At 41.6% G+C, this 21,387-nt stretch overlaps 1 protein-coding gene across 2 annotated transcripts in view; it reads left to right on the top strand.

Annotated features, from left to right (window-relative positions):
- Window positions 1–6,487, top strand: part of CUNH1orf105 (chromosome unknown C1orf105 homolog) — a 31,106-nt gene extending 24,619 nt beyond the window's left edge. For both annotated transcript variants that reach the window (XM_052737383.1, XM_052737382.1), the window contains 2 exons: window positions 2,426–2,490; window positions 5,445–6,487. In XM_052737383.1, the coding sequence (XP_052593343.1) occupies window positions 2,426–2,490; window positions 5,445–5,590 (211 nt within the window). In that variant the 3' untranslated portion in view covers window positions 5,591–6,487. The remainder of the gene's footprint in view (window positions 1–2,425; window positions 2,491–5,444) is intronic.
- Window positions 6,488–21,387: the final 14,900 nt, after the last annotated feature.

Below are 21,387 nucleotides of genomic sequence, written 5' to 3'. Positions count from 1 at the left end.
TAGAATGACTGTACAATATGGGTTTGGCTCTGTTTCCTATGTATACAATCTTCTCCACCCTTTGTAAGTCTCTCCATACATAGGGCTAATGGAACCTCACCTAAACAATTTCCTTTCCCCTTTTAAAAATGTATTTTATCTTGGTTTTTGTGTATGTGTGTATGTCATGGGGTGGTGTAGCAAGAATTGTTAGGAGGTCTTATTAATAGAATCAAACCTGAAGCCAGTTATTGGGGTGAATGCTGGAAGATCAGAGAAGCAGAACAAGCCACAGCTACCTCACTTCGCCAGTTCCTCAGCTGATCCTGTTTCCTCAGACTGGAAGCTTCTCAGTCCTCATCCAGAATGAATCTCAGCTGAACTGTGCTGCTCAAAGCCTAAAAGCTTGACCAGCCAAAATGCTTCTAGTTTCTGGTCTTTACGCCTTATATATCTTTCTGCCTTCTACCATCACTCCCTGGGATTAAAGGCGTGAGTCACCATGCCTGGCTGTTTCCAATGTGGCCTTGAACTCACAGAGATCCAGAGGGATTTCTGCCTCTGGAATGCTAGGATTAAAGGCGTGTGCTACCACTGCCTATCCTCTATGTTTAATATTGTGGCTGTTCTCTTCTCTGACCCCAGATAAGTTTATTAGCGTGCACAATATTTTGGGGAACACAATACCACCACAGGGTGGGCGTGGGGTGCACCTGTGGAGGCCAGAAAGGCATCAGATGCCCTGGAGCTGAAGTTACAGGTGGTTCTGAGCTGTCCAGTGTAAATACAGGGGATTGAACTCAGGGCCTCTGGAAGAGCCAGACCTCTTAACCACCAAGCCCTCTCTCCAGCCCTGCCTCTTCTTAAGTGATTTTAACTATAGCCACTGCAAGAGTTAATGTTTTAGGAATGTAAGGAATGAAGGAGAGAGGAAGAAGGGATGGGGCACACATACTTATTTGCTGAATTGTAGAAGAGACAGATCGTAAACTATTTATTCCTGAAAATACTGCCTCCTGTTTGCACAGCGTGGACATAGATGGGTTTTGCTTTCCTTTTTCTCCATCTCAATGAGCCCTCCAGTGACAAGTGAATTAAAGAAACTATCTAGACCAGCCATATATTTTGGTAACAGAACCACCACAGAAGATCTTTGTAGAAGTGGACGCATTAAAATGTGTAGATAGCCTATCAGTGGTTCTCAACCTTCCTAAAGCTTCAACCCTAATATAGTTCCTCATGTTGGGGTAATCCCCAACCATAAAATTATTTCGTTGCTACTTCATGACTGTAATTTTGCTACTGTTATGAATTATAATGAAAATATCTAATATGCAGGGTTATCTGATATGCTGTCTCTTAAGGGGTCATGACCCACAGATTGAGAATCACTGCTGGCTAGCCCATCAAGTGTTACCAGTTCGTAAGTCTTAAGGAATTAAGCAGTTTAGACCAATCTAGAATGTCTTAGAATTGAACATATTTGGAGTGGGGGTGGGGAGTCACCCCCCACAACCTTGGCTACCAGGGTAAATGGAGAAGTCACAGTCTCCAACCAAAACATTTTCTCAGTTTTGCTTTTCAGGGGCAAATGACTGACTTGGAAGATTTCTTACTATTTAAGGAAATTAGAGAAATATTTCCTTAATCCCTACTAGTTTTAGATTCTACATGTTCTTATAGTAGAATAAAATATTTTTAAAATGAAGCTTTTTGTCAGAACCCACTAAGATGCTACCAAGGAAAAGCACTAGAGAGTTGTGGGGTTTGGACAACGAATTCTTTCACCCTGCTGCAAAGGGGCCTGAGGGTAGGTAAGCAGATGCTGCAGTGGAGAACGCCTCTGTTCTGTGTGTAAAGACACATTCCTGAAGGGAAAACTTGTCTTGGGAGCCCCAAGACCAAGTTCTCATCACAAATAAGATTTATTTATCCCCGAGGGACAAAGAGCAAGGACTAAGAGACAAAGACAGAAAACAGAGGGCTAGGGGGAAGGGGAAGGGGACAGGAAAGAGGGACAGGAGCATTTGTCCCAGGACAAAGGGCTGCCTCTCGATAGAGCAGAAACAAATGTGGCACATAGAAAAATTGCAGTTTATAAAGGAAAAGGGGAAATTTCGTGTATGATGAGTTGGTTTGTTTTGATTGGACTTTTTAATTAGGGTAGCCAAAAGGGGCTTTTAATTGCTGGACTTCAATTCTTTGATAGCTGGACCTTGGTAGTCAGCCCCAGGAGGAGGAAGTGAGCAAGTAAGGGAATAGACCTTGGTGGCTAGCTTTAGGAATGTAATCTAATGGTTTTTTAGCAAGGCAGAGGGAATGCAGGAGAAGGTCAGGGCCTGCCAGAGCCATGTTTGCCAGGCCCAGACTAGATAGAGTCCCTTCAATTCCTTTTCACTAAGGTCTAGCCAAATGACTAATGTGTTTCCTTGATTCTTCCAATCAGAGAGATGCTTCTTCATCATCCCGATATCCAGCAGTTTGATCACCCCTGCAATGACATTCCAACAGGTTTGTTTTCTTTTAATAAGCACTTCTGGTATAATACATACTCTACTTGGGGCCAGAGAATGGAAAACTTAAGTTTCTATGATAGCGTCTACATTTTCTGAGCAAATTCTGTGCTCTGTCCCTTTTTTTCTTTTGTGTGTAATCCTTTGATGTGCTGGGATTGTTTCACAGCCTCCTCCTCCTCCTCCTCCTCCTCCTCCTCCTCCTCCTCCTCCTCCTCCTCCTCCTCCTCCTCCTCCTAACTCCAGCTCACTCTATCCCCTCCAAGGGTCTCACATGTTTTCATGTCATGTTTTCTCCAAGGTCTCTTTAGGTCACATAATTCTGACTAATAAGCCACTTGCTAAAGACCTTTCCAGAGAAATGGGACACACACTAAGTGAAAGGCTTTCCTCGGCAGTCCTGGTGACACGGATCAAAGTGGGAAGACAGGGCGTCACAACACTCCTGAAATGGTCTCACTCGAAAGCCACACATCTTTATCCATAAGAGCCCTAAAACACCTACCTTCCTCCAGAAGCTGCCCAGTGCTATTCTGAGTTCTATTACTACTTATAAACTGCACACACAAAGGCAGTAGTGTGTCCCAGGCTGCATCACTGATTTATGTCTCACCCCTTAGAGATGGGTGGCAATGGACTGACAAATATACAACTAAGCCATTCTTTGGGGTGACATGATTTAAAGATGTAGGGCAGCCTAAGCTTTAGTGATTTTTTCCCCCTATCCTATGGATCCCAAATAGCTGAGACTACCTGAAGCTTTTGTTTCATTTGATTTGTACAGTAAAAGAAATGAAGTTATGGTTACAGAAATCAGAAGTTGATATTTTATCATAAAAAGTTGCAGGAATTCATAACTGGAACTGAACTGAGAAGCCCCCTAGAAAGGAAAGTTGAGTACAGAAGGGATATCTTGGGCAGATGCCAAAGGAAAGACCAGAGATCCCATAAAACAATGGAAGGTTTGCGAATCCAACTCCACTGCAGTGAAAGGGGGCGGCCCAGTTCCCATGAATTTCTTCTCATATATCCAAACTGTTGACCTAATTCATGATTTTGTTTAGGCAAAAGTGAGCAATGCAGACCTAAGCTTAAGAGCATCCACACAATGAAAGTTCCCCACCAATGTCCTCTGGTCAGTTATTCTCCCCATGCCAAGAGAAAGAACACTGGGAGATAAGAATACCCAATCAGTCTCAGCATCATCTGTGCTAGTGACATACTTATTTCCAATTTCTCTTGGACCTGAATTTTTTATCAAGTTTGTCTTGCAAAGGAATGAACCAAAACACATATATGCACATGTGCATGCATGCATGCATGCATGGGCACGCACGCGCACGCGCACACGCACACACACACACACACACACACACACACACACACGCATGCACACACACAATTAATTACAATCTCCTTCCCTCAGCAAGATTATTTTGCAACACCAATTTGTAAATCCGGGAATGCTTCAGTTAGCAACATAAAAGCTAGCTGAGGGTACATGGGATCAGCATGATATTTACTTGCACGTAGAAGTCTAATCTAAGACAACAATTTTGGAGATGGAGCTATAGGGAAAGTGAGTACAAAACTGGTTAGGGGGCTGAGCGTTGGTGGACCTCTATGTGATGCCAGCTGTGACCTCTCTGAGCTAGGCTTTGTTGCTGTGTGTGTCCTCCAAACATGGGGGAAAGTGTAGCCTAGGACCAATAATGCCTCTTCCCAGATTCTGGTCTTTCTCTTGGGTGTGGTGTCTGTGTTCCCACTTTAGAAGCTGGAGCAGCGTTTTGTTTCATACAATATAAGCAACCTTTATGCTGGACCAAGCCACAGCTGCTGGCAGACCCAGCCTGGTGGTTTATACAGCTTAGCCACATCAGCACTTCAGTACTTGCCACTTACTGCTTAAGCTGCCAGCCACATGCAAACATACTATGAACACAGAATCCCAGGGTCTTCACTGCCCACAGTTATCTGATTCATTTTCTAGGCTGAAACAGTGATTTCTAACATGCTCCTCAGTTCAGCCAAACCTTATTATCGGGATCCAAAATGGAGGTTACGTTGGATTCATTCATCTTTGTCTCAATTCCCCGAGAAGTACAGGCTCTTATGTGGCCCACCTCACATGTGTTTAGCATTTGGCAGAGAAGTGGGACAGAATACAAAGTGCACTAAGTCGAGACTAAGGCGAGCTAGAACCTGGTCCTCAGCCTGCTTGTGTCTGTCAACCCAAAATATTGTTGCTTCTTAATTGCAATGATAAGGCTGCACTGCATTCTAGACTTTCAAGCCTGTAACTGAGTTAGCTCCCATTTGGCTTGACCAAGCAGACTTGTTTCAGAAAATTCAGAGCTTCAGCTCCCTCACTCATTCAGTTAGTTCCAATGGAAAGTGTTGTTGCACGCATGATTTATCTCCTTTAAGCAATGTGTATTCTGGAAAAGATAAATGTAAACATTTTTAAAAAATCAAATAACGTTTGAAGAAGAGGTCAGGAAAGTAAGGATTTTAGGGTTATTCACAACCTGAAGTTCCTTTTGAAATACTAAATCCTTTTCCTACTGTAGCCTTTTTGTGAGATCATGGCTATTTATTTTTTCAAAGAACAGGACTCTGGACACATGTGACCTGGAACAGTCTCCTGAAAATTGAGCCCTTTTTTCCCTTGAGTTAATAGTACAACTCCAGATATACTTTAAATCCGATTTAAATTTAATTGGCAATACTCCTAACTCTTGGGTGTTATTTCTAAATTTCACTTGGCATCTTCGATCAGATTTAGAAAAGTTTAAATGTTGTTGGCATGAGATGGTTCTATTAAAAGAAATTCTTATGTGAATTTTGAGTATTTGCTAAGGCTGGAGGAGTCTCTGGCGGCCGTTGGTTATGTTGTGTTTTTGTAAGAACAGAGTCCAAGTCTTTATTTTCTGCTCTTGGTCTGTCTTCTAGAGAGCATTCGCTACAGACTGCCCATTATGGGCCCCAGGACCGCTGTCTTCCACAGGCTGCTGTCAGGTGCCTACACAACTCCTCTGGAGACTCAGCACCTCTCCCTTCCCAGAAAGAAACTAAAGAGCAAGACAGTGAAGCAGTGAGTGGTCAGAGCTAATTACCCCCAAGTATCAGGGAAAAGGCCACCCCTCTGAACTGTTCTGATACTGGTGCCTTCCCATCCTGAAAGATGATTCATTTTTTTCCTTCCTACATGCTGCTAGTCTAGCTCCTACTACTTCCTCCTAAAGATAAAATGGTTTAATTTACATAAATATAAAGATTTATTGATTAACACAGAACATGGTAAGTGTGCCTTGTGTTATTTTGCTGAAGATTTTAATGCTTGTTATAATAAATGACAATCCTCTCCTTAAAAGTCATGGGTTTCCCTTGAAAGTCATTTAGCCCATTCCTTCAGGCAAGAGGACCAGGGATGGTACCTAGAGCCCTCTATAACCTTATCTTATTAAGAATCAAGGAGAAAAGGGAGAAAACATCTCCCTTTTTCTGTCAGTTAATTTCATGGATAACGGGACACTGATGTAATAACTGGAAAATGACACGTGATTACTGTTGCCGTGTTCAGTCACAGGGACTATGCCCTCCCCCTTGCCTTCTTGTGTCACCTCTTTTATTGCCTTGCAAATCGATCAAGTGTTCAGCCAGTCTTCGCTTGTATTTTATAATGAGGTTGTTTTTATATGAAAATGCATGCTTCCAGATCTGTGCTGGTCTGTATGTACACAGTTTGTGGAATACAAAAGATAATCCCAAGCTTGCCGATATTATGTCCATGGTCATATATGTTCCAAGCCAAGTTTCAAGAGGCTTTGTATAAAAAAAAAGCCCTTCTGTTTCTTAGGAAGCAACTGCCTAGTGGAAGCCCACCCCATGACTAAGTGGATGCTAGACCAATCTGTGAGACTCAACCTGTGCCAACTGATTTTGAAGAATGGAATTACGAGATCTCAGATAAATGAGCCAATGTCCAAATTGAACTCAACAAAAACAAAGAAAACCAAAGCAAACAAAAACAACAAAACCTGCTTCATTGTCTTTTTTTTTTTTTTTTTTTTTTAAGTTCGGAGCTGAGGACCGAACCCAGGGCCTTGCACTTGCTAGGCAAGCACACTACCACTGAGCTAAATCCCCATCCCCAGGCTATGATTCTCGTTTTTACTGCCTTTGGAGTTCAAGAACTTCAAAAATAGTACCCATGAATTCTAATGTCGTTTCAGACAATTTAACAAGCACAGCAAAACTTTCTTTGGTTATTGTTAGTTGTTTATGCATACTTCAGTAAAAGAACTTGGGGTGCCTGCACTCGTGAATTAGGAGAAATACTTTCCTCATGTACAATTATTTAGAGCTTTGGAGGTAATCTGGATATTATGTAGCTTAGGAGATAAAATGTTTCTGAAATCTCATAAAGACGGCCTCATCTAGAGTACTCCAAAACCACATTAAGAAGAGCATCTTGGCCCTGGCCAGTATGTTGACCGTGGGTGCTATAGTTTAGAACTTAAATGCTCCCCACAATGGTCACATATTGAGTGAAGGCTTGGCCACCAGCATATGACTCCCAGGAGGTAGCAGTGTCTTTAAGAAATGGAGCCAAGAAAGAAGTTACGTCATTTGGGGGCATACCTTGAGTGGGCTAAGGGGACCCTGTTGTGTTCTCTCTTCCTCTTCCCAATTCTTTTTTCCCTCTCGTTTGCCTTCTCCACAGTCTTTTCTTCCTCCTTCTCCCTCTCTCTATGTTTCTAACACTATTAGGTCTTAGAAATATTTTATACTCTTCAATAATTAAGAACCCTAATGAATTTTAAAAGGGGGGTTATATTTATTGATATTTATCATATTAGAAATTAAAATAGAATAATTTTTTAAAGTTTCATTAGGTATCAGAATGGTTAAATTATCACATATCATTTAGTCTTGAGAAAAATTCTACCATGTTTGAGTAAGAAGAATAAAAAAGTATGTGCTATGCAAGTAATTATAGATTTGATAGCCCCAAAGGATTTCAAAGGCCAAGGGGTTCAAGTCCACACTTTAAGAGTTTAAGGCTGAGTAATATATACCCTTGAATCTCAAGACCTCCATGAAAAGGGGTGGCATGGTGATTTAACTCATGCTCAGAGTAATATGTTTCCTTGGCAGATGATCTAGAGAGAAGGCGGTACTAGGTTTTCAACATTGATAATTTTTAGCATCAGCTTCCCTTTACTACCTATGAACTTAGTAATATTTCTCAAATAGTGTCTCAGTGAGAACAGAAGTTTGGTCCCTACTACACTGTCATGTTTCAATTTGAATATGAGTGTTAGCTGATTTGCATTTTGGTTTAGTATGAAATTTCCCAGAATCTCAGGCCCAAACCTGACCTCTTATGGCCTCAGCACACTAGTGATGACCTCAGTAGCTTTGTTAAATAGCTAACCAAGAAGAGTTTCCTTATTACTTTGTTCCTGTAATCAAATTCTAGAGAGTAATGGATGTTTGCCTCTAACATATCTTCATGCATGACTAACCCACTGCTACCATTTAGATCAAACTTGCAAAGAGATCTGCATATATCCTGCATGGTGTTCTATACCAATAGTAAACTTATTTAAAATAGGTTTCTCACCTATACCATACTTGGCTTCCATTATGTTGTAGGAGGAAAATGGTTGACAGTGTCCCTCTTGGCTCAGTTTTCTCTGAATTGGGCTCTTGGAGGCAGGATAACAACCTGAGCTTGTTATTATTTTACCTCCCGAATGTTCTTAAGTGTCATCCAGAAATCTATCATGAATGGGCCAAGCAATGTCTTCATGTATAATGTTATTCCTAGGTCAAAGTCATATGTAGTTCAAATTAATTTTTGAAAAATGGATAGTGCTGGGCAGATGTTTTTATTTCAGTGCAAAAGCTTGATTTTGCTTTAAAAAAAACTTAATTGAGTTAAAGTCTACAGATGTTAGTCATACACATTCCTCCTCTCTTACTTTCCCGTACTCGAACAGGGAATTTAAAAACCATCAATCTGTATAATTCCTTTACCTTAGAAATGGAAAGAAATGCTGTATTTGGCAAAAAAAAATCCATGTTATAGTTTTGATTGTGTTTCGTTTTATATAATGCAAGATCATGGTGACACCTGGTCCCAATTTGAACTCTGGGAAGTCTGACAGGCATCTATGGCTATTTTCTCTCATCAGGGTCACTTGTACATTTCCCTTGCTCAGGACTATCAGGTGGGGAGGGAGAAAAGGAGAAATGGGGGCAGGGAGGTTGACTGAAATTGTTAGCAACTTGCTGACTTCCTGGCCTAGTGTTCTTACACATGGCGCAGCTCATGTTCATTGTCTTAAACATGCATAATTCCAGGTAGTCTCAAGAGTGCCCTGTTTAGGTCTCACTCAGGTGCAGTTGTTCAGGTGGAGGGGTGTTAGAGGGGTGAGAGTGGTATTCCCCAACAAAGGAAGAACAATGGGATTACTGCCTATAAATAAGCCTAAAAATGAAAATAGTAAGAGTCTAAATAAAGGGTTTGGCAAGACAGTAAAGTGCTCGCCTTGAAAAGATTGGAGTTGAAGCCTAGGAAGCCACTTAAAAAACCCAGGTGTGGCAGCATGCATCTGTAATTCTCGTGCTGGGAAGGTGGGGACAGGCAGATCCCTGGGGATTGCTGACCAGTCAGCCCAGCCTAGTCAGGGAGACCCAGGCCGGGGAGGGAGAAATAACCAAGATGTCATTAAATATTTGGTGCTCGACTATCACGCAGGAGGCCGTGGGTGCAATCTTGAGTATGGAGAGGAGGAAGGCAGTGAAAAGGATAGCCTAACCCCTAGAGAAAACTAGACAATCATGTCTTCGATTATGTTCTACTTAAAACCAACTCAATTCAGCACTTCATTAAACAGTTCTCTCATACGGGTAATTGTAACTCTGTTCTATTTTTAAAAAATGTGTAAACCTAAAAAGGTCAACAACATCTCATGCTGTACTGTATCCCTACAGGTGCTACCCAGCATGCTTGAGGTGTATTTAAAATAAAAGCAAATCCATTCCAAGATTTACTAACCAATCTGTAAAATCACAAATTAAGATCCATAAATTTGGGACTTTGAACATAGACTTGGTTAGGTGTTGGGATTCTGTCTTTGAAGAAGTTATCATTTCATTCAGAGAAACACACACACACACACACACACACACACACACACACAATCATGGAATGTGAATTACAAAGAAACCCCCAGCAATTTCAGCAGTAACACTGTCCGTATCACCAGCCTTCCTGCTGTCTGCACAGAGACAAAGCAGCAATCACAGCTATTTTCACTCACACGGTGTTATCATTCGTTCTCTGTGACATCTTTGGCAAGGCCTTTAGTCACCTGATCAGCCAAGTGCAGAAAAGCCAAGGGAGGCACAGACAGGCATTTGCTATTTCAGGGAAATCTTACTGGATTATTAGTTCAGCAGTAAGGGCCATCCAGTGGGATTCCAACCTCGGGGAAAAGAGTCAGGCAAGCTTATTTCCTAGATTCTTACCTCAAGAAGAATGCATAAAGAGTACAAAAATGCGCCGGTGGTAGTGGCCCACGCCTTAAATCCCAGTACTCAGGAGGCAGAGCCAGGCGGATCTCTGTGAGTTCGAGGCCAGCCTGGGCTACAGAGCAAGATCTAGGACAGGCACCAAAACTACACAGAGAAACCCTGTCTTGAAAAATACCAAAAAAAAAAAAAAAAGAGTACAAAATGCATAAAAACTAGAAAGAGATTGTGGTAGCCTTGGTTAGCTCCAGAAAGTCAAACTGAGTGGCTAGAGGGCAGAAGTCAGCAGAGAGGATTCTGCAAACTGTACCCTTCCTTTCCCTTTGGATTGTGAACTGCTTCAGTGTTTCACTGACTCAAAAACAGAACAGGAGGAAACAAAAGACGTGTTTGAAGGCGCCAAGGAGCTAATCTAGCTTTGACATTGGAAACCCAATAAACTATCTGCATAATTGTCTTGCTAACACTCAGCTAGACATAAACTTTGAGTCCTATCAGGTTCAGGCAAGTGTCCGGTTCAAAGAATACATTTTATCTCTGGCCCTCAAGAAGTTTTGCCACTAAAAGTCAAGTTCTGGCACCCAGTAACAAATGTTTCATGCTTATGCAGCATTTTATAATTCTCGTCTCTGTATCAACTGTACTTTTGTTTTCTTACCATTAAACAAGAGTGTTTCACAAGATGTTATTCATTCATCCTTCCCCAGGGTAAATCCATAAAAATTCTTCATTCCACTGACACATATGTGCCTGGTTTTGTTGGCTTTTTTTCATTGTTGTTACATTTTTACGGCTAGTGATCTGACTCCAACCATCCCACTTGGACTCTGCCCACAGCACTGCTCAGAGTGAAATCTAAAACCCAAGCTGTGGCTCTGGGAACCAACCACCTTCATTTTAGATGTCCTACTTTCTGAAACATGGGCTGAAATTGCATTTTTTTTTCTCTCAATGGTCAAATCCCTAATTCATTCTCTGTCATAGCCTTGCCACCATATAAAGATGATCTGTCATTCTAGTGAGAATTGTTCTTAAAGTTTTCCTCTGCAGCTAACTGTGTGTGTTTTATGACAGGGTCTTACTGTGCAACACTAGCCAGCCAAGAAGTCACAGAGCTCTGCCTACCTTTCCCGCCCAAGTGCAGGGATTAAAGGCTTGCAATATCAGACCCAGCTTGAATATATATATAGTTTTTTTTCCAAGACAGGGTTTCTCTATGTAGCTCTGGCTATCTTGGAACTAGCTCTGTAGACCAGGCTGGCCTCTAACTCACAGAGATCTGCCAGCTTCTGCCTCCTGAGTACTGGGATTAAAGGTGTGCACTACCATGCCCGGCTTTTGTGCTATGTATTTTTGAAGCTGTATGCACAAACTTGTATTCTCCTTTATTACAGACACTCTATCAGGATTCCAGACAGCCTCCATTTTTCTGAATCTGGGCTTCGTCGTTCACTAGTCCAGATTTGATCACCTGGTACATTTGTAGAAGAGAGGAGAATCAGAAACCAAACCCCATGACTCACCACAGCACAGCACTCCCATTAGATCAGGGGTTGCAAAGGCCTTGTACTTAACCTGCGTTTAATTATAGAAAAACAGGTATGTACACATAGGAGCAGAAATAACACACAAGCACCCATATAGCCTCCCACTCGAACCACTCTTGTCTCCACTTTGTCGCATCTACTCCAACTGCAGTACTTGCTACCATTTTAAAGACACTGACATCTTACACTAATTAGTACAACTCAAAACTCCAAAACAAATTCCTTTAACACATATCACCCGTGTCTTACTTAATAGTTACAAAAACAGTCTGTGTTGTTATCTCTCCTTGATCCATATTCAAATTCTTCAATGTGACTATTACAACAAGTGTTGCTAAATTTCCCTTTCTTGGGGAGGTGTAAACAGTGTCTACTCCCTGTTCATAAGGTCCCAACTATAAACTTACGTATGAGTCCACAAAATTCACTCTGGAGAACCAATGAGTTAACTAAGCTTCCTTCCAGAGCAGTGGGTGAGGGGTTATAGACAGGAGTGAGGGTGCCCTTAAAGCGGCCACATTGGAAAATCTGCCCCAAGTCTTGATGATGACTCCCCCATAGTTTCATAGAGGGAGCACCCTCTCCAGGCATTGCCAGCCTCTCTCTCCCTCTAGCCCCATGTGCGCTTAGGGCAGAATTACAGACAACTGGTTGGGAGGAGTAGCTAGATAATCAGCTGATGGTTCCATGTCCTTCCCTCAGTGAGGAAACGTCAATTGTCATCAAGCTGGGCTGTGATGATCTTTTGCAAGCATGTCCAGCTGAACTCCTGAAGATGCTATTATGTCCGACATGGGAGACAGTCCTGTACAACAGCTATTGCCTTTAAATTCAAATCAAATTAAAGTGACATGTTGCGTATTTGCCTCATTTAATCTAGAACTGTGCTTCAACTTATTTCCATAATATTGATTTGTTGAAGAAATCAAGACAATTGTTGTGTATTGCTTATGACTGAGACAGAGATGTGAGTCACTGAGTTAAAGTGCTCTCCCTCCAGGCCTGACAGCTCAAGTTTGGTCCCTAGAACCAAGAGTGGAAAGAGAACTGACACCCCAAAGTTGTCCTCTGACCTACACACACACAATGTGTCATGCCCCTGGCTGCACATCGCTTGTGCACGAGCACACACACACAAACAAATAATGCTAAAGACCTCTTTAAGTAGTACCCCTCTTCATGTGACTATAAAGTCATATGTAACTACCAATTAGAGCTTCCAGTGGGTATGAAATAACATTCCTATCATGGCTTGACATAGTCACAAGGATCATACCACAGTTTTGATACTTTATAATTGTGCAGCTGATCAAATTACCTTAATGGGGCGTTGTTTCTTGTTATCTATAAAAAGAATAAAAGTATCTGCCACAATAGCAAGGTTCTATTAGAATTGATACAACAAAGCACTCAAGACTTCTGTTTGAAACCTCTGACCATTGGAGCAAACGTATTTTCATATAACATTTGGAAATCTGACCCTTTAAGTTAACATCAAATCCATATGGTGGGTTGTTTAAAAAAAAAGTTATTATTGCAACCTGGAAGCTGACTCAGTGGAACAATGCCTGCCATGCAAGCATGAATACTGAGTTTTGATCCCCAGCACTCACACTGGCCCATAGTACGTGTCTGTAACCCCAGCACTGGCTAGGAGTTTGGAGGAGACAGGTGGATCCCTGGGACTCACAGGCCAGCCAGCCTAGTCAGTTGGTGAGCCCTACGTTTCCTGAGAGATCCTGTGTTGAAAACTGAGAATCATCAAGGAAGACAGCCGATGCTAATCTCTGGCCTCCACACTCATGTGTATGTAAGCACAGTTACATATGCACGCACGCATGCACGTACACACGTGTATGCCAAAACAGTGATTAGCTGTTTATTGTATACCCTACAATGCATCCACCACTGTTAGTAAATTCACATTTCATCCTTATATTACTCTACAGAATAATATCATTATCCTTATAGTATGAATGAGGAAACTGAATCTTAAAAAGATGAAATGCTTTCCCAGGCTCACACAATGTTACAATATGAACTTAGTGTGTTTTGAGTACTTAGCGGGAGCTCCTACCATGTCTTTCTAGTTGTGAATAATAGCAATTTTGTGGGTACAATATAACATTATGATGTCATATTAACCCATCAGCTCATCCCTGTTGGAGTTAAGTCCAAAGGAATAATTCATTCTTTTGAATCCTCTTGTTTCCATGGGATAAAACCAGCCACATGCCAAAGCAAGCCAAGCCTCATCTTGTTGGTTTTTCCCGGGGTGGGAAATACCACATGTTTGCTGCAGACAGACACCTCCCTGTTCTTTCAGCCTGTTAGATACTCAGGCTCATCAGAATATCTCATGTCTTTGGAATGGGAAGGCAAGGAGGGGTGAGATGAGGCCAGGTATTAGCATGGTAATTACCATTAGGACAGACAAGGCTTAAGAGGGGGAAATAGAGGCTAGGGCGGCCAAAGAATGGCAAAGTCAGCTATGGTGTCTTTCACCAGCCAGTCTAGGAAGCTCTGGAACCAAGTGGAGGAATGTACATATAACAAGGGGTACTTGGAACCATGGAGGGCAGGAATTTATAATAATGGACCTCTATTTACCTGTAGTTAAGCCCAGTGTCTGGACAGGGTTCAAAACAATGGATTCTGCCTGAGGAGGGGAGTCTGGGAATGGAAAAATAGGAAGCCTGGGAGTTCTTAGTGTGACCATATCATGATCTATAGAAAAGAAATATACAGTTATTGTATTCAATGTAAACATATTTTACAAATATATTTAAAATATTATTCTTATGTTCACCATCGAAGATGATAAAAGTAAATCTGAACAAATTAGTTTTCACTAGTAGAATGTATACAAAATGAATTAAAGCTAAAAGTTATTATTTTTACTTATTAGTGATTTTTAAGCAGCTTGTGAAATTTCTAGAATAAATAAAAGAAGTCATTCAATTGCAATATTCAGGAACCCTTGGAGAGAATAAAGGAAAGTTGGTATTCTGGGGCAGACCTAGTTGTCACAAAGGACAATGAGTTAGTCTAGGGTTTCCCTCCATCTGAGTTAATTCAGCATTCACCGAAAACAAACGTGAAAGGCATTGCACTGTTGATATTGCACAATAACGAATGCAAACATTTTCTACCTTGAGAGGTGTGTGGTCTAATTGGATGGTAAAGGTGAGTTAACAGACAGTCATAATGAATGTGAGAAGTGTTGTAATCAAGGCAGTACCGGGCACTAGAGAGTACTGTCTAACTTGGGTGCAGAGATAGGGAAAGCAAGCTGATTTCCTGGAAGTCCATAAACAAATTTTAAGGAGGACTTGCATTGGATCTCGTTCAAAGAAGCAGGCTATTCAGGACTGGTGAGCCACACTGGCTACAAGCTTGGGCTCTGTGCTCATGATAGCTAAGTTCCAGTCAAGATGGTACACTCTTGGGCAAACGACATGCTGCCACTTTTCAGCTTAATGCCTTCGTCCATCACATCGAGATTGCAATACAGCACCTCGCCCATCGGATTATTGCAAGGGTTAAATGGAATGACTATTTTACAAAACACCTTTGAATTAACTTTCCAGTACTGTGACTGTTACCTGGGCTCCGACACAATGGAAGAAACATTCATTTTGGCTTCCGGTTTCAGAAGTCTCTATGATCCCACAGTGGTCCTGCCTATGGTGAGGCAGAGCATGGATAGAAAACTGCTCACCTCATGGTAGCCAGGAAACAGAGAAAGAAGGGCCAGGGTTCCAGTGTCATGTCCCCAGTGACCTAACTTCCTCCAAGTAGGAACGCTAAAGGTTCTACCATGTCCCAGCAGCCTAGAGAAAAAACTTCACTTAATACACGGGTGTTGGGGGGAAATTCTAGATCCAAACTATATAGCTCTTGGTACATAACTCTAAGTTAATATAAATCATTCATCTTAAATATTATTTGCCCTGATGGATCTGAAATTGTATTTGGAGAGAACTTAATTATGATGTCCCCTATGTTTAGCAATTCCCTTTCTGGGTTGGCACAAGGCTTTTAATCTCTTCATCTGTAGACTACTTGACAATAAGGTGATGTTTGAAAAATTTGTTTGGTGACAATTTTTCTTCTTTTTTTTAATTAAAATTTTCACTATATATTAGTTTTTCAAGACAAGGTTTCTCTGTGTAACAGCGCTGGCTGTCTTGGAATTCACTCTGTAGACTAGGCTGGCCTCAAACTCACAGAGATCCGCCAGCCTCTGCCTCCCGAGATTAAAGGTGTGGGATTTAGGATGTGTGCCACCACCACCCAGGTCACACAATATATCTTGATCATGATTTTCCCCTCTCAAATCCTCTTTACTTCCCTACACACTCAGCTTTATGTTTTTTCCCTTTCTTTCTTAAAAAAAGATAAATAAACAAATAAATAAATAAAAGCACACACACACACACAAACCCCCCCACAAAAAAAAAAAAACTTAAATAAGCAAAAGATCAAGAAGGCAAATGAGACAAAAAGTCTACCAAAATATCATTTAGTTCTTTTTATTGTAGCCAACCACTCCTGGGCATGGGGCCTACCCTGACATGTGGTTGGTATACTCAGTGAGACTCCATTAAAGAAAACTGATTTTTTTTCCTCTGCCAGTGAGTATCAATTGCAGATAGCTTCTTGGTTAGGGGTGGGGGACTCCATGTCCACTCCCCATCTCAGTGCTGGGACCCCATCTGGCTTGAACTTGTGTAGGTTTTTTTTTTTTTTTATATAAAGTCATTCTTTAGCGTCGGCTAGCCTGGAATTCCTATGTAGTCGAGGCTAACCTCAAACTCATGATAGTCCTTCTGCCTCAGTCTCTGAAGGGTTTGGATTATGAACATGAACCACCCATGCCTAGCTATGATCTTGGTTTGGTTTGGTTTGGTTTGGTTTTTTTGAGTTTAACAAGAAGTTATCCCAACCAGGCTGTACCTCAAGCATTCACCAAAAAAACCCTCTTAAGCAACAGCAATATTGCTTATTGCTCTGGGTGTGTTGGTATTGTACAATAATGAATACAACCATGTTCTGTCCTTCAGAAGCTTGTGCTCCAACTGAACTGTCAACTGTAGGTTGACAGATCGCTGCAATGAAATGTATGCTGTGATAAAGACAGTACAGGACAATAAGAGAGACGTCTAGCCTGTGCTCTCACTCATTCATTGACTCATTCCATCAGCATTTGAGTCCCTCAGACATACCAGAACTATGTTTCATGGTCGGCCTACAAAGATGGTTTCTACATAATGTTTTCCCCTGGCAGCTGACAGCTTAAGGAGAAAGATATATCATACATTACAACACATACACCATATCAGTGTATAGGTACTTTGAGAACCCTCCCAGATATGATTAACACTGACTATGTAACTGGCAAGGTTTTATTAAGGTAAGCTTCTAGCTAGGCCTTAGGGAAAAAAAAAATTCCTAAGCCAGCACCAGTAGGGTGGGAAGATTCCAGAAAAAGGAGGCTGCTTTTATAAGATCCAATGTACTCATCAAGTGTATATTCAGGTCAAAAGGCACAGAGACTGATTGAAGTTAGTTTTGTAAAGACTTTTTTATGGTTTAGAAATCTCGTTCATAGCATTTTTAAGCATATCTCCAGCATTAACCTGAAACCTGTCTGCTCACCACATGAGGGCTTCTTTCCCTGCCTTTGTCCCGCCCACAGGTTGCAGGAACCAAGATGGAATGAAGCAGAGCCTGCCCTTTGGCTCTAGGCCTTCTAGATTCCTCCCCTCGCCTGCTCCCTTCCCCTTACTCATCAGCTTCCCTCCTTCCTGACCCACTTGGCATCACAATTGACTTGGCTCCCACTTCTGGTGTCTCCAGAGCCTCGAACTAGTCCCCATTCCGACTATAAATCAGCCAGTAATTGGTATGCATATCAGTCAAATCGGATTTTCACTCCTTCTTACAATGGTCTTCTTCCTTGTATCTTCTCAGTGACTTTCTCTCCTTGTTGTGGCATTTTCTTTCCATGTACCCATCTTGCTTTTCATACCTAAAATGCCATACTTTCCAAATCAATACTATGTATTGCTCAATCTAGCATGTCATCAATTAAAGTATGCAATATTATTTTATGTGCTAGTGAAGAAAAATGCTCAAGATGGGAAATTTAGCAAGAGATCTTAGGTAAAGCTAAGAAATCAGAACTCTATGTCCATAATATATGGATACATATGTACATAATGCAAGAGAAAAACTCACCAGAGCACAAAAAAGAACATCTTGTATGTCTCCATTTTGGCACTGAGAGAGAGAGAAAAAAAGAGAGAGAGAGAGAGACAGAGACAGAGACAGAGAGAGAGACAGAGAGAGAGAGACAGACAGAGAGACAGAGACAGACAGAGACAGAGAGACAGAGAAACTCACCTGAGAATTGAAATTACAAGCTGTCACTCATGGCTAAGAATGGAGCTCATTGGTAGAGTGCCTACCTAGTAGGTGCGAGGCCCCAAGTCTGACCACTGTCCTAGCAAAACCAAAAGAAAAGTAAAACAAAACAAAACAAAACAAAACCAGCCTGGCATTCATACAGGGAGTAAAGTCTATGGTTAGTCTAGGCCAAACATCTTCAATTTAATTTGAAGTGGTCTCAGAATGACAAGCAGAAGCAAAACCAAGCTCTCAAAACAAAGGTTTACATGGCCCAAACCATAAACTCCTTCCTCTAGCTACAGTCAAAGCCAAAACCTTTCATGTTTAATACAGCCAGACACCAGTCATCCGTAAGATTTCATTGTGGAGAGGTTTGGACTATGATCTCCCTTTTGTGTGTTTAAATTATGAGAACAGTACGTTGTGTATATTATGACCGCTCCAAAGCTCTAGATCAAAGAATGGAGGCTTTAGACATCAACAAATCAACCATAACACCAGGGTGCTGATTTAGTGCTCCAGGGAGCCATCTCTAATTCTCTGACAGTTCAGAACTCTTTTGTCTGGCAGCTTAGGCTCACCCTTCCTGGATGGTAGCTTTCGCTAAGTGTCATCCTGGCATCTACAGATATGATCGCAAACTGCTGGATACCTGAGCCTTGAATATAGGCAGACCCTTCTGAAAGCTCCTAGGCTAATTCTAGGCTTTGTAGCTGGAAATTACAAATGCTCGCCAGGAGTGGTGTTGCTTTAATACCAGAATGCAGAAGGCAGGAGGATCTCTGTGACTTTGGAGCCAGTCTGATCCAGTAGTGAGTTCCAGGGCAGTGAGAGCGACATAGTGAAACCTTGTCTCAAAAAACTAAAAAAACAAATGTTGCAGATTTTGAGAGGGAACAAAAAAGTACTGTAAAACAAGACCTAGATGGGAAGTGTAAAACTCTAGATTCTTCTATGTAGGAACCCTAGGGACCATCCAATGAAATTCCCAAGGACTGTCCCAAAGGACTATGAGCTCTCTAGAGGTTTGTATGGCTCATCCCTTTGCACAACTCAGGTACCTGTTCCTGTCTCCTCAGAGAAGCCACTTGGTCACTATTTGTTTATAATAGCCCGCCCACCTCAGATGCTCCATTCCTTAGTCCACTTGTTTTAGTTATAGCACTTATCATTAAAGCTGCCTGAAGTCCTCAGTTAATTGTTAACTCGCCTCTTTCTTTTATCTTGATAGAAGACAAGGACCTTGTTCAGTTTTATGAACCTAGCCCAAATGGTACCTGACCCAAAAAATATTTGTTGAATGAGTAAATGGAGAATGAATCAGCAAATAACATAAGAATGGTAGCTAATCATTTTAATCTCAGAAAAATTAAATTTCCTGATGTGAAGTTTACACCATGCTTTCTTGGGGAATTCATGCTCTAGTGAAGCAAGCAAAAAGGCTCTCGTAAAATAGCTCTTGCTTTGTGCCTACCATATACACAGATCCCAATAAATATTTGCTGCATGACTGTACCTTATACGTCCCTTTATAAGATTCTACTCCAGGGAAAGTACTGTGTCACCATTAGGAGACCTATGTAATTATTAATTAAAAAAGTAAAGAGAAAGGATGAGAATAGAAATAGCTTGTAAGTGATTGGAAAAATGGAAAGAAATTAAAGATTTAAGACAATATTTTTTCAAGTTAGAAGTGGGAAGTATCCTATTGCTACATGGTGGAAGATCTGACTAAGGGTGGCCTCCAAGTCTGGGGCCACATGAGTACCAAGCCTCAAGCACCAGAAGACACCTGCTGGGACATGAAAATGTACCTACCACCAAGCAATCAGCTATGGCCTTCTGGAGCTCTGCGGGGTGAGATGGTGGGCAGGGAGACACACAGTTTTGGATGAAACTGTGCAAGCCTGAGCAGTCAGTACTACGATGTTCATCATGGCCTGGCACTGTGTGGGAAACTGATGAGACAGAGATGACTAAAGCTTTGTCCTGTAAAACAAAGATGCCATTGCTACTGCCCTATGCAAAAAATGCTATAAATGATATCTTCAGAAAGTCTGAATGATGCTCGTTCAGGAGCAGCTGAGATTGGCATCTCCCTTTGAAAAGACTGCCCTCATTTTTGTGAAAGGCGCATCCCGTCTTTCCAGTTGAAGATGACCTGTCACTTGGGGGGTTAGTGATGACTGTGGTGCAGGTCAAGGAACTGGTTTATCAACTCTTAGGGGTACGGGAAAGGAGGTCAGTATTACATTATTGCGGATGAGTAGAACGAAGTAGGGAACAAGATGAGTGCTAAGCAGAGAGAAGAAGAGGAAGAAAGGAAATGCAGGCCAGAAAAAGAATGTACTCAATGGATATATGTGAAAGTAACTGCAAATCTCGCATCCTTGCAGCACTCCATGTACTACTCCACCCAGGAATGAGAGAGAGGGGCGCTGGAATGATCTATGACACTGATCACAACTTACTCCATTTTCTCTGCCAGTGTCCACTCCCTTCTTTCTCCCCTATAGTTATTATTTTGAAAGTGTAGTCTTTATAAAAATGCCTGATTGGAGAGGGGTATGAGCCTGAATGAGCGACTTACACTCTAGCTTTATTTCCACAGTAACTCATCCTCAGGCATTGTGTCTGAGCTCTTAATGTATACTGAGAGAATGTATACATTCTGCATACTGGTAGGTATGTAGATCAGATGGCTCCGAATTATGAACAAGTAATAAATAGACTTTTCAGAGACTCTCTAAAAACTGACATTTCTTTTAGGAATATTTCTGTCCCTGGTTCTTTAAGTACTGTGATTCTTTTGAGATCTTTAAAAGCAAAAATGCTTCCCTTCTGCTTAAGAAAGTTACCACAGTTCAATAATTCCCAAATAGACCTGTGACAATATGAGCCAAAGAAAACCTTGTCATTTGTTAGTCAAAGGTGAAGGGGAGGGGGAGGAGGAAGTGAGGAAGTGATAACCTGGTGGTAGATTGCCTCAGCCAGGTGGCCCCACTTGAGAACCAAAGTAGCTAGCCAGCTAGTCCTGGAGGATTTCAGGGGAAATGGTGTTTTTAGATTACCTGCAAGTTGGGCTGGCAAAATAGTAAAGATGCTTGCCTCCAATCCTGATGACCTGAGTTCAGTCTTTGGGAACCACATGGTAGAAGGAGAGAACTGATTCCTGCAAGCTGTCCTGTAACCTCCACGTGTGTCCACTAACATCCCTGCCTCCAACTCACACACTCATGGACACACACACACACACACACACACACACACACACACACACACACACTAAATAAAATGTAATTTAAAAAATTACCTGCAGGTTATCAGCCTGGGGGAAATGGAAATGTTCAGCGAGATGAAAGCATTACACACTTGCATTGAAAGAATAC

Source organism: Peromyscus californicus, unplaced genomic scaffold (assembly GCF_007827085.1).
Source record: "Peromyscus californicus insignis strain IS unplaced genomic scaffold, ASM782708v3 Scaffold_14__1_contigs__length_90479793_seg_2, whole genome shotgun sequence".
Classification (NCBI taxonomy): Eukaryota; Metazoa; Chordata; class Mammalia; order Rodentia; family Cricetidae; genus Peromyscus; species Peromyscus californicus.
The sequence above is the reverse complement of the archived record's forward strand: the minus strand, read 5'-3'. Positions and strand labels throughout refer to the sequence as shown.